Raw genomic sequence first — 14309 nt, 5'->3', positions numbered from 1 at the left:
TAGGGGTGCTGTGCTCCCTCCTGCTGGGGAATGCAAGAGGAATGTCCCTGGACACTGGCAAACCCCAGAGAGCTCAGTTCTCTGAAACACTACAGGAACATGCAGAATTCCCAACCAGAATATGAAAGAGTCACAAGAGCAAGGCACAGACAGCAGGCACGACTGCCTTGACTGCAGAGAGACAGCAACACTGGCTCTCTACAAGCCCTAAAACCCAGTGCTCTGACACACCCCTGGGGCACTGATGCCCTTCTCTCCTAGCAATCCCAGCCACAGGGAACATCCTCAAGAGCCTCATGCTGCCTAAAATTACCTCAGCACAACTCCACTGACTGTTTGGGCCTGACACCAGGGATGATCTGTCAGCCCTGGGCTTCTTGGGTGCCTGCAGGAATGACACAGACTTGACTCTGGGAAGCACCTCCACATTGCCCTGACAATCCCCATGGTTAAGCTCAAAAGCAGAAGGTGCAGGCTGGAAGCCCCCAGCTGAGGGACCTGGGCACCTTTACCTTGGTCTCCTGGTTGTTTTTGTTCTCGATGCCGTAGATCTCCTGAAGCAGGTAGCTCACCCGGTCAACCTAGGGGAGAACACCACAGCTGGAGTGACAGCTGCTCTGTCCTTACTGGTTTACAGCCACCTTCCCAACAAATGTCCATGTAACACCCAGAGCTCCCCTACAGTGACATGAAAAAGGTAACAGAAACAAATACTGCAAAGGACAGCTGAGAGAATGAGTCTCTCCTTGCTCAAAAAGTAGAGGCTATCCTGCCTGGTCTGAGCAGAGAGTAACAAAAGTGGCTAGCTGGGCAATCAAAAACATCTAAAAACAAGTAGTCTGCTTGTCCCAGATGGCAGGAATACACACCCACAGCTCAAATAATCCAGAGGCAATCAGCCTTCTACAGTCCTCTCCTCTGTGAGGTTCTGCTTAACTTTAACCAAGATGAACTTCCACCCATTTTTTCAAATGGTGCTGCCACTGGTGTGCCAGTAAGGAGCTGTTGGCACAGCTCATCCTCTGAGGGGGACAGGCTGTGCCAACAGCTCCTTACTGGCACACCAGTGGCAGCACATCATCTCCTTGTTCATCCCCTGGGAGAATAAGGTCAAGCTCCTGAGGACAAACAAACTGTGTCCCTTAGCATGACAAGCACTCAAGGAATAATTCTACATTAGTGCAGTGTCATTTATTGCCATCCCCAGGCCCTTGGTGGCATCTTTAAATTGGGGGTGTGGTGGCAGAAGGTGCTTGAGGCACAGGTGGAAGTTGCTCAGAGCCCCAGCCTGGGACAACTCCAAGCCATGACTTCTGGACACTGGCAGCTGTCTGCAAACCCTATTGAGCAGCTGAATTACAGCACTGAGGCAGTCCAGGTTCAGTCCTGTTAAACATCTTTATTGATGACCTGGATGAGAGGATCAAATGTATCCTCAGTAAGTTCACAGCCAACATTAAGTTTGGTGGGAGTGTTTATCTGCCGGATGGTAGGAAGGCTCTGCAGAAGGATCTGTAACACCAGTGGAGGCTCTGGTTGGACACCAGGAGGAATTTCTTCACAGAAAGGGTTGTTAAACATTGAAAGGGGCTGCCCAGGGACGTGGTGGAGTCACCATCCCTGGAGGTGTTCAAGGAACGACAGGGCTGCGTGGCATGGTGGTGAACAGTCACAGGTTGGACTCGATGATCTCGCAGCTATTTCCCAACCTAAATGATTCTGTGATCTGGTGCTACACAGCAGCTTCTCCAGAGCAGGATGTGTTCCTCCACAGAACACATCCCTCAGGTTTCTGACAGGTAAAAGGGTGAGGGGGTTGCAAGGTACCAAACAGGCACATCTCACAAATAGTGGGAGGAAACACTTTCCTGCCATCTCCAGTAGCTGTCCAGCTCCCAGTGAAGCCAAGCCACCAGGCCCCCAGTGCTAAAGAGAGCTGGTCAATCCCAGGGCCTCCATAATTTCCATGTCAAACTGGCCTCCCTCCTCTCCTCTTGTCACCACTCAGAAGAGGAGTGGCTTTGCCATGGCATTCCAGTGCTGCAGAAGATGACACATGGCAAGGTGGGGGCAGGAGCTGGCTGTACCCAGCCCCTTTGCCAGTTCAGAAATGCTCTGAGCTGGGACACAGCAGTGATAACAAACTAATTCCAGAGTCTGTCTCCCTGTGTAACTCAGTGTGCAGCTCACAGACAATCTGTTCTAGGCCTGCATTTCATGGCAATGAGATCAGCTGTTGGACTGCTGAGCAAAACCCTCTGCAGCAGCTCACAACTCACCCAGGAAGTTCAGGAACAATTATGTGGGAGATGTTCTTTTGTAACTTGGCATTTTAAAGAGAGCCTTGTTCCAACATCCTGACTCCTCAGAGGATCATGATGAGTGACTGAGTGCAGAAGTTGTCAGCTCAAAGCACAGAAGAGGTCAGGAAGAAAGAGGCCCAAGTCTCTGCAGGAGTCTGCGTTCCTTTTGACTTTTTCCCTCTAAAAATCCTGAGGCGCCTCTGTCCCAATAGGGAAAGGGTGAGCAGTCCAACAAAGCTCTTCCTGGGAAGAACTCTTAAGTTTTCAGAGTGGGACTAATTCAGAAGGAGCAGGTGGTTGTACACAGTGCTTCACCTTCATGCTTCTCCAACCCATCCCACACCACATTATCCTTCCAAAGGCTTCTGCTGCTATTTACAGCCTCAGCAGATGCACACAGAGCCACTGGCCAAGTCATGGTTTTCTGCTGATCCACCTGTTTGTATTCATCCATGCTGACTTCTTCAGACAGGTTGGTGCTTACACTACAACTCAGCACAGAGCAGTTCAGCTCGTGCACTGCTCCTTCCTGATCAATGCCCATGAAAAGATACCCCACAACCCTGGCAATGGCAGGGAGGGGAAGGCAAAAGAAAAGCAGGGATGGCAAAGAATGTACAACGTTATACAGATGGTTTACTCCAGACACAGACTCTACACCTCTCTTCTCCTAAGGGTGCAGATGGTATCTCAGTTTTCAGTGGTGCTGTGTTTTTCCAAATGCCATCCTTGAGCTATGATTACTGATAGTGCTTGTAGGTCTCTTCTTACACAGGGACTGGAATGAACATCTTAGACCAAGCAGTGTCTTATTAAGGCACTTAATGACCTTCTTGGTAGCAAAAGGTAGTTAATTCAAATCAGAAATCCCTAGCTATCAAGTAAGCAGATGAAGTGAAACTCATCTAAAGCTAAAACACAGCACACAGCTAAAGCTGAAAGAATCGGCCACCAAAATTTCATCTCTTTCTTGAAGACACTTCAAGGTGATCCTTGCAGCAGAATCACTACCAGATTTCTTTTCAGAAGCTGAAATTCTTAGCAGTTTGCAGTTGCTTATGTATTTCTGGCTATGCAGGACTGGATGCAACCTCAGTCTTGGTAAGACACTACCCAGCTTCTGCACATCACACCATACCAGGACTGGGGACAAAACGGCAAAATTAAGGGTTGCCAGCACCTCTCTGCCTTTGCTTTCCACATCTGAGCTAAGGAGGTGAGATCTCAGGCTCTCAGTAACACCAAACCTTCCCACTGGGTACAGCCAGACACCTGTGGAACACCAGCAAGTCTTTAACCATGAGTAGAAAGGAAACAGGTACTTACAATCTGCTTCTGTTTCAGAGGTTTCACAGAAAAACTTCCATCAACGTGCTAGCAGGAAAAAAAAAAAAAAAAAAAGACATTAAAGCATTAAATAGCTGCAGTGTACAAATCAGAATGAGCTCGTTTCAGAGCTGGTGTCTGCTAGCTAAGGGGAGAGTGGGGTGTGTATCAGCAGGACAGCCTGGATGGCAGCAGTCCCCTCCCAGCAGAGCTAGTGAACAAGGTATTGGAGAGCTACTGGTCTGCTCCAGTGTGGAGCCAGGTGGACTTGGCTCAAATTAAACCTGGCTGAAGTGGGTCAGAACCCACACAAAACTCCCCTGGCACACTGGATGCTTTCAGGTTGCAAGCAATCCAACTGGGTGCAGACATTTCTTCAGCCAGTCCAGCAAGACTTGGAGGGGGATATTTGTTAGCACCCTAAATAACACCAAGTGACAGAGTCACTCCAGGCCAGAGCCCTGACACAGAGCAAGGGGCTGCCATGAGGCTGAGAACAAGGTTTGTCCACTGGATGGAGTCAGAAACAAGTCCCATGTGCTCACATCCTCAGAGCTGTGAGCCTTTCATTTGCTCAGTGGCAGCAGGCAGAGCTGGAACAATTCTGGTGCCTGGTGCTCGAATTAGTGGTGGGAGTAGTGTGCCAGTTCCACTTTCCCCATTATCCACAAGGACCACTAAACTGAAAGGAACCAACGCCCCTGCCACAGACTAGAGGGCAGCAAAGGAGACTCAGGGGATGCTCCAGCAGGTCCTGTGAACAGCTGCAGACCTGCATCTGTTTGCAGAAGGAGTCTCAGAAGGAAGGGACAACAACATCACACCAGAGACAAAACAGTCCTGTTTTCAAGCAAACGAGTTTCCTCCTTTGGAGGAGTTGCAAGGTCAGACTACACACAGGATCAAGGTTAGTCTTCTGATCTTAAAGATACATACAAATAGCAAGTTACCAAGTCCTGCTGGTCTGTTTTTTCTCTGAACAAGCTCTGGGGATCAGCAGTGCTCATTTATCAAGGACCTCCCCTGGATTTATGGACCTACACTTCAAAAGCTGCAATTACTTTAAGTATGGGGGAATATGTTTTAACAAATAGGGAGGATGAGGAATTTAACATGTACTTTGTCTTGTGACTTTTTATTAAGAGGGAGATTTTAATCTTGTTTTAGGCATTCAGTGGAAGATGAGAAGTTACAAGTGGCTGAACTATGACTGTAAGATTCCAGTGTGTTGTTTTTCCACATCAGCCAGAGGAAACTACAATAACATCTCTGCCCTGGTCCTACCTAGGGGTGCTGCAGCTGACTCCATCTCATCTCTGACAGAGGAAAACTCACTTTCTTCACAGACCAAGTCCAACAAAAAAAGCAGCATACAACACTTAGAGCATCCTCCAGCCATATGCTTCCTTAGGACTGACTGTGCTTGCCATGCCCTCTGACTCAGCTTCTCACCATCCACATTATCCACCTCAGAGGAACAGAATTAGGACCTGGCAGGAACCAGGCAGATTGAGATACAGAAGTCAGCCACCTGCCAGCTGGGAAGTGGGGAATTTCCAACAGCATAGCACTGATGCTGCTCCCTTCTACATTTCCAGCTCTTGCTTCACCTCAGCATGTCACTACAAATATCACCTGCCCAGAAAATGTGTCTGTGGTATCACCACAATCAGACACAACAGGGTTATGATATGGATAGGTCCAGCTATGGCTATTGGAACCGTTTTCAGGGTCCAGTTACCAAGGGAAGAGAGTTTGTTATCAAGGCTTGTGCACACAGCTTGGCCTTACCATGCAGGCAGGGGGTCATCAAACACTCAAAAGTAGTGGAACTCAGCCTTTACACAGGATGCATCCCAATCCTTCCAAGAAGGCTTGGTCCTGTGTGTAAACTCAGGCCTAACAATGGTGCAACAGGGTCTGAACACAGCAGATCCAGTTCTGCAAAAATCATGAAGCCCTTGAAAACTGCATGGCAGCAGCCATGGCCAACACCTTCCACCCTCCATGGCAAGACACCCTCTCCACACACAGGAAACACCTCTGCCATTCCCTGAGTGACCAGCTCAGGTACAAATGATAATTACAGGCTGCAAAGGAGCTGCTGCAAATGATTCTTTGTTCTACAGCAGCACCCAGGAACTCCAGTCACAGGTCAGGACTCCGCTGTGCCAAGTGTTACACAAATACAAACTAATGACCTGTGGAAATGTTTACATACACAAGAACAGGGACAGAGGGATAAAAAACCCCTCATTTACCTTTTCAAATGCAGCCAGAAGAACATGGGCATGACCAGTGACCTCAACCACCACTGCAAAAAGAGAAAGGGCAGAACTGGTTAAACCTCTCAAGCGGCACAAGCATCAAAGTACCCTGAGTTGAATTTTAGTCCACTAAAAATTTCTGAGCTCCTATCTGTTCTATTTTCATCTTCTTCTGCATGTAGAACTTTTCTTATTTTGTCATCAGGTTGGTTCAGAACAGAGCAAGGGCAAAACCCTACTGGGCTCTGTGGAGGGCCCTACAAAACCATGCCTTCATTGTCCTGGGTGCTCCAAACTGTCCCACTTTGTTAGCAGAGGTTGGAAAGGGACAGTAAAACAAAGCACTCAGTGGGATTCTCCTGTCCCCTGAAATTCCTGGGCTTAATTACCTGAGTTTATCACAGATCTATCTGGTTTCACAGCAATTGGCTACATTTCCAGCCCTGTTACCTATCATTTTATTTCGGTCTAGTCCAACATGCTTATAAAACATTTATTTCTCATACTGACTTCAGACACTGAAACATCTCTGTCCAGCTTTCCCCAAAGACAAGCATTTTCTCTCTTCCAAACTTGAGGGGCTCCCTTGAGGGCTCCACAGCAATGGGAAGGGGCTGTCAGAGGTTTCAGTACTGCATTCCTGGCTCCTTCAGCAAATAGAGAGAAGAGGAGGCGAGGTACAACCCAGTCTCTCTCACTCAGGACTCTGAGATTCTGTTCAGCTCCAGCTGGTTGGAGCCTTTTCCTGAATCCTGTTCAGACTCATCATATGGAATGGGAGACAGAGTTTGTGAAGGAGTCACAGAGGGAAGGGAGGCATGGAAGCACTCATCCATCTCAGAGTGATGAGGGCTGTGCTCAGCACAGGCAGGAGAGCTGGTGGGCAGCCCTGCCTGGAAGGTGCAGCTCAAGGAAGCAACTCCTGCTCTGTCTGAAAGGGAAAGGAGCTCCACAGCTTCCTTTGGGCTCCCAGAACAGCAGAGGCAAGAGAGGAACCATTCCCTGGACTATGGCACACAGACCACGTTTGGAAACAGCCATATGTGAGAGAGGGGAGATTTGCCTCCAGATTTGCTGGGAAACAGGTTGGTCATGGCAATTTGGAATCAGGAGCACAGGGAAATGCAGAAAAGGGGGTTAAAACTGGGAATTCATCTGCTTGCTCCTCTCACTGCCAGCCAAGAGCAAGGCTGCTCTGTCTCTCAGAGTAAACAAAATTCAGCTCCTTTCCCTCAGTCTGAATGGCCAAGGAAGAGGTAACAATTCCTGTCCTCTGTGCATTCCAGGAGTGTGTGTGTGGCCAAAGTGGTGTGACCTGTGCTGTGCAGCACCTTTCCTTTCTGTTCTGTGCTTCTCCCTGGGAACAATCTCACTGTTAGCAATGGAGCAGAGCTCAGTCCAAACCAACATCTCCCTGACTGCTATTTTAATTTACTATTCGACCTTATTTAACACAAGTAGTTCCAGGCCAGCTGTGATTTTCCAGGTGCTGCAAACACACCACACCAGCTCCTTCCAGTCCCATGATTAAAAAAAAAAGAACCAAAATACACAATTTCCTCAAATCTCGCTCAAATGTCACACATTTTTGTGCTGATATTCTTTCCAGGAGGGGATTTAAAAGCAGTTGGTTTTCTAGGTTATTAAAATAGATGGAAGCACATTATTGGCTAAGACTGGCATGGTATGTGCATAAATGCATGCTTCCCATACTGCCTCCTGCTCTATTTTTGATCCTTCTAGACATGCCCAACGTTAGAGAGTATAAACACCTTGCCAGAAGTTCCATAAACAGAGGAAGCTGTTTTATATTTATGGTCAAGAAATACACATATATGTCGATTTTACTAATGGTGCCTGAAATCACTAAAAATAGAGTCACTTTAGAAGTAATTTCCTTTATGTTGCACTGTGCGTTGTTAGTCACACTTTAAATTGGCTTGTTCAGTTCTATTTCTGTCTGCTTGGAAGACTGTAAAATTACGTAATGAGTTTCTGGGCTTTTTCACATCCAAAACATAAAAAACTGAGCAAGCAACTGACCTGAACAATGTGACCAACATGGATTTTTTTCTTTTCTGATTACCTTAAATTTTGTACAAAAAGTTACAGAAGTGAAATGCTGGTCCTGCTAACCATAAAAGTCTCCAGTTTTAAAGAAAATGTGACTTCCTTGTGCCCTGTTCATTGCTGACACTCCAGATGAGCCCAAAAGCACACATCCCCTAAGGGAAATACCATGTAAGGTGAGTAATAATCCAGAAGTAGTAATCTAAATATTCACTGGTCTACCCTCTCCAAAACAGCAGTGTGCTTTAAAAATAATCATCAATTAATCATAATTACAAATTATGATTAGTTATTATTTTTAAATAATCAACAATTATTTCTCCTGAAAGGTTATGCTCTTTTATTATAACCATTCAACATCCTCAGAAAAAGCATAATTTCAAACTGCTGAATGAAGCTGCATTTGGCTGAAGAGTGACCTGAGTATTTTGAAGCCATTTCCTTTTCTCTGCCCATTTCCAGATTTTTAGGAAGACAACAGACCCTTCCAAAAGGGAGAAAAGATGAGCTCCACCCTGTTTGACCTATACACTGCAAAAGCAAAATCCAACAAGCAAGGATGCAATTTGCTCTGATTTGTGTGCCTGGCACTGGTGGCAGAGCTAGGAGCTTTCCTAAACACTATTCCAACACTAAATACCTGGTCATTTTTCCTGTAAAAAAATGAAGGCTATTTTTAAAAGCATGTTTTTTATGTGGTTAGCTTGGCCCTTCTAATAAAGAGAAGTTACGGTGAACTCCTGAAATATTTTTATTCTGAAAAGGCTCCCAAGGAGGCCAGTCCCAAAAGGGCTCACATAAGCTCAGAGAGAGCCAGGAGAAGACTATGAGAACTGAACATCAATTCTTACCATCCCCTTCATCCACCACTGCTCGGATGACCACAGGGAACACGCCACGGTCCAAGTCAAAGTTCAGCTGAGGGAAAGAAATGAGCTGAGGTTACACAATTCACACCAGACTTGCCTGAAGACAACACTGGAGATCATGTTAGTTCAATGGAGGGCCCTTCTGACACACCCCCAGCTCCTGGTCTCAAAAGGACACAACAGGAGGATTTAAAATTCCAGGCGCCAATTTAAAAAGGGAGTCAACTACAACAGCCACACATTGACGCGGCACTAAACACCAGCAAAGCCAGGCAAAGGATCTCAGTTTGAACTCCAAATGGTATTTAATGCTCATTAATTCATGTGTCCTAAAAGTCTTCTGAGTGATTTGTAGTAGGACAAGTTTCTCAAAATATATCCAGTGCCACAATTTTGCCTACCTACGACAGGATATATTTGCTTTAGCACAGCAGCACATAAAGCTCACAACACCACAAAGAGGCTCTGGCTCTGGTATGAAGTTCCTGAAGACATAAGAGGGAAGTCTGCAAAACTTCCAGCTCACACAACACTTTAAGGAAACAGATTTTCATCTCTTGGCATGTTATGAAATGCAGGGCCTTGAGCTTCTCATTGGTGAGAGTGAAAATGTGAGTGCAAGGGAAACAGTCTCAGTTTCTCCCTTTGCCCTACACTTCATTAAAACACATCAAAAGCTCCGTGTCATCGTAGAAACACAAGGAAAAGGCAACCTTACAAACACTGTCCTAAGCCAGGAATGGAAGTGGCTCAGGAACTGGATTTCTGTTGGGTTTTTTTAATTACTAACTTGGATGTTTTGTCTCATCTCTTGCCAAGACTGAAAAAAAAAGATGCCATTGATCCCCAGTGCTCCAGGTAATCTGTTTTCAGTTTCTCTATGAAAACTGAGACCCAATTGCAGGTGCTGCAGCACCGTTCAGACAGTGCTTTGGGGCTTCCATCACTTTGCCACAGCCCAAACATCATCTGCAGCCCGACTTGCTCCAGTCCCCCAAAAGATAAACCATTTGAAGGGAAAGTCATATCACAGAACTGAGGTTGCTTTACCATGTAAACTCTAGTGTCCTTGAACAAAAGGTCTCTTTAAGGCCCCATTTCACATTCACTTTTAGGGCCCTGAATGCAACTCACTCAACCCAAGCCATAGTCTGTAATTTCCAAGCAAATCAGTAAATGAAGAAGATAAAGTGAACTTTTATAAAGCTTTTCATGGAACAACCCAACTTAACATCAGTCTCCTTTCTTCCCCAGCCAAGACCTACGTCATATCCGAGTATTACACTGAGCAAAAATATGAAATAAATCTGGGGGTTTTGAATAACAACAATAACAAAGCTGGAAAGAAATCTGAAATGTCAATTGTACACAGCTAAGACACTGCCAGCTGTCTCAGATAAAAGTGCTGCATTTTGGTGGCCAGTTAGGAAGATTTAGGACAAGGACCAGTATGTAACACAGAGCTGACATGGGAGGGGAAACTCTTCGGAATCACAGTGCTTGTTCCACATTTTTTTCCAGCTCCCAGTAATACCAATGAAAAAAGAGGAAATGGAGGATGCAGTAGAACAAGCAGAGCAAGCTGGAAACTCACTTTTCCTTTAAGCTGTCAAAGGGATATGACTTTAGTACTTGAGTTAAAACCTTGCTGACAGGAACAAAAGTGAAAATTAAGCTTCTCAATTCTTTAAGAAGAAAGGGAACTGAGCTCTCTCAGACAACAGAAGGGATTGAAAAGCAGCTCTTCCAGGCTTTTGTAGGCTGAACTTGTGAAATCATCTATTGGCAGAGAAGCCAAGACATCAGGAGACCAGACTCTGCAGGCTCTTGGTAACCACCATGGCATTTGTTAAGGCACGGGACTGATTATAACTGTAACTGTAACTTCAGGACAATAGCTATTCAATCCTTCAAATACATGAAAGATTACTTTTTCTCCCCTTTTTTCCCTTTTTTTCTTCTTTTCTGGTTTTTGGGTTTTTTTTTAATAGGTAGAGTTATCTAGCAAGGTTCACATACACAATACACTTCCATAGGCTTGGATCAGGAAATGAACACCATTATCAGTGTGCACTTCCTGGGAGAGAGGTCCACAAAAAGAAATGTATTAGCAGTAGCTGCAGAACAACTGCCTTTGAGATCTCTTATCACAACTCTTCACAGAGCAGGGGAAAGACCAAGGCTTTCCTTTCCTATGCCATGTACAGGGGAATCCCTTGGGTCAAAGTTTTAAGGCTCAGAAACGAGAGGCTTGCTGCTCATGTTGGAATTTTGCAGACACCAAAGATACCAAAATTAACAGGACTCCACAAATCTTGGCATGTAGAAAAGCCACAAAGTTTAATTTAAACCAAGCCCTGGTCTGTTTGCAGTTATGGGTTAAATTAAGAAGAGGAAAACATTCCCTTATTCAGCACTGATACACCAGTGTAAATCTGCCCCAGCAGGAGAATATCTCTTTACAACACTGCACTGCTACAGATAATAGGGCAGGATGTGGCCCTTTAACAGAACAGGACTCTTCCAGAGCAGTGGTCTCCAAACTATTCTGACTATTTATCCCATCAGTAATGTGTTTTGAGCACATATTCCCAATGTGTGTGTTTATCATCTGTGGGTTATATATATGTGTTTCTGAAGTCCTTGCCACACCTCAATGAATTGTATTGCATGCACCTCACTTTGGAGACCACTGTCCTAGAGGACCATTCAAAAAACCCCAAAATCTTAAAACTAAACCCCACAAAAACAGAGATCACAACAGACATTTGTTCCCACAAGTTCTTTGGCTGGCAGGGAGAGGAAGGCCAAGGAAAGCAGGTTATCCAGGAAAACCTCCAGTGTCAATCTCTGCAGCCACCCTCCTAAATCAGCTGATCAGTGGTATCAAAAGTCACTTCTCTGGATTTCCTCCCAGTTGGCCTGATCTGCCTGCCAAGTTCCCATACTGCTCCTCCCAGGGCACACTAGAGGATCTGGGAGAAAGTGTCTTCCAGCCGTAACTTCATGGCACTAAACAGAGGCCAGTGCTTCTGGGACAACAGGGTGTGGAAAGAAGGGGACACTGAGCAGACACTTACCTCATCGTCCTTCCACTCTGAGAAATCAATCTTGAAGGAAGGCAGGGAGAATTGCTGGCTTACCCCTCTCTTGTAATGAACCGTCTCGGACTGCAGAGAGGGATTCTTTGTGCTGTATCTGAAGGAAGGGGGGAAAAGAAAACTGGCTGTAACAAACGACTGTTCCCTGCTCGGCTCTTGCTCACTCCCGCCCGTCGGCCTCTCAGGAATCACAAGTGGCAGCTCTAAGGGCAGAGCTGGCAGGGGCTGGCAGCCATTCAGTGGGGACACAAAGAGGGAAGGGAAGGGTCAAAGCAAGAAGGTGAGCACAGGAAAGGGAAAGCAGTGCAGACAGGCAAGGTCTGATCGTGTCCATACTGACCTGCCTGGGCGTTGGAGTACAGGGGGGTGCAGAAGCTTGGCAAACCTGCTCCCTAAATCCATGGCCTAGGCAATGCTGGCTTTAAGCCCAGCACAGTCCTGATTTCTGCAGGAGACCCAGGAAAAACAAGCTAAGACCTAACACTGGGAACAGACAACCCAGCACGGTGCTGAAAGCTCTCCTGTGCCCCCGTGGGACAGCTCCACAGTGGGAAACCCTGCTTGGCTTCCACCATCCTGCTGAGCCATTCCAATCCACTCCTCAATCCCTCCTGTGCTTCCCCAGGGGTGTTTCAGAGCTACCAACACCACCCTGGCCACGCAGAGAAGAGTCACTGTCTCAAAGCTTGAAACACCAGCACTGCCAGGCTGGGATAAACATCTGGAATGGGACCACAGCTGTGTCCACCATCTTCTGCACTCTGAGCCCACCTGGTTCTGTCCTCCCCAGGAGACATTTCCCTGCCCACTCCCCCTTCTGGAGGGTGATGTCTTGAGCTGGATGTGCACAGTCTCTCCCAGTTCTGGCACAGGAGGAGGCAGTGAACCCCAAAGCAGGGTGAGAACAGCTGAAGCTGCCTTTACCACCAAAGCCTTTCTTGTCAAATTACCAACTGTGTGTTCAGAGCATACTGACAAACTGGAGAGAAGGTGAGAGATCCCCTGCCCAAGAGACACTGCAGCAACATCTTCCCTCAGCACAGTGACAAGACAGGCTCCAGCTCTACAAGAAAATCCTCTGCCTTTCTCTGGAAAGCTACAACAGTTCCTGCACCCTCTGAGGATCCAGAAGGTCAAGGGTCACAATATCCACGTTAAATGCTGGAAGGTCATGACAAAGGGCAGGTTCACCATATGCACTCTGCTCTTGCTGCCAAGGCAGGTGCATTAAGTTATTAATGACAATACCCTCAGAGCCCATTCTGTACTGTGCTGAAATTGTGCTGCTTTACTAGAAGGTCTCACTCCATCCTTTGCATTTCAAGCATGGTGTGGGGGAGATCAGAATGACAGGTCTTTTATATGTGAATTACAGAGCGAGCAATTGAGTGAAGTTTTATTTACTGAGTTGTCAAGCACAATGAATAGAGCAAGCCTGTATCTAGCTCCTTTTGTGGCACTCTCAAAGCTTTCCAGCTCTGCAGAGAGGCACAATTCTCCCTCCACAGCTGGGAAAGCAGGAGATGGAAAAGTGACTTATCTAAGGTGACAGCAAGTCAGAAACTTACTGGAAATAAAGTGCAGAGGAGAGAGTGGAGGTGGGAAAGGGGTGTAAACATGATACTGCTGAGTGCCAGGAATGCTGGAGGACCTGCATTTACAGCACCAGAAACCCAAACTACACTGCAACAGAAGAACAAATAACACTCTTCCAAGGAGGACAGGGCAGAATAATACTCATATTGACTCGCTGTTATCACCAACCCTGGGAAAAGAAATAAACCAGGCACATAGATTTTCTAAGCTGAAGAGTAGGACAAAATTATTAAAGAGGCTTCCCCAAGTGAGCTTTATGCCTCAGACTGTGTGACTGCCTGGCCCCCATTGCCAAAACACGTCAGACATGGATCTGAACACCCAGATAACTCTGAACACCTCCAGCCAGCACCAAGGGGCTGGTGAATTCCCTGGAAGTCTGATGACCCTTGACTGACTCACAGACATGGATCATCCTTCCAATGTCATGTAAAGGCTCTCTGCACAAGACAACACTCCCTGTGCTACACAGGAGGGAAATTTGACAAGCTGTTTCAAAGCAGATATCCTGCATATCAGGGTTTAAGGGGCCTCTACCCATCCCCTGCTCCTCTGGTTGGCATCTGCTGTATTCAGTCATCCACTGTGCCTGTGCTGCTGGGAGCTCACAGCAAACAATAGCAGAGAAGCTCTGCAGAGTTGTGCAGATGTGTTACAAAAAAGGAGAGCAAAAAATAAAGGACAGCTGAGAAGCAACACTCTGCCTCTCTCTGCATGAAGTATGAAAGCTGGATGTTGGGGCTGCTGTTGCTCAGACTGCACTGGGCCAGGCCTCCA

At 46.5% G+C, this 14309-nt stretch overlaps 1 protein-coding gene across 1 annotated transcript in view; it reads right to left on the bottom strand.

Moving 5' to 3' along the window:
• Positions 1 to 14309, bottom strand: part of MGRN1 (mahogunin ring finger 1) — a 50401-nt gene that overhangs the window by 12190 nt on the left and 23902 nt on the right. Inside the window, 5 exon segments of the mRNA XM_066330136.1 lie at positions 513 to 581; positions 3630 to 3677; positions 5891 to 5943; positions 8818 to 8884; positions 11916 to 12033. Coding sequence (XP_066186233.1) covers positions 513 to 581; positions 3630 to 3677; positions 5891 to 5943; positions 8818 to 8884; positions 11916 to 12033 — 355 coding nt within the window.

This window comes from Sylvia atricapilla, chromosome 15 (assembly GCF_009819655.1).
Source record: "Sylvia atricapilla isolate bSylAtr1 chromosome 15, bSylAtr1.pri, whole genome shotgun sequence".
Taxonomy (NCBI): domain Eukaryota; kingdom Metazoa; phylum Chordata; class Aves; order Passeriformes; family Sylviidae; genus Sylvia; species Sylvia atricapilla.
This window is presented reverse-complemented; position numbering and strand designations above follow the sequence as displayed.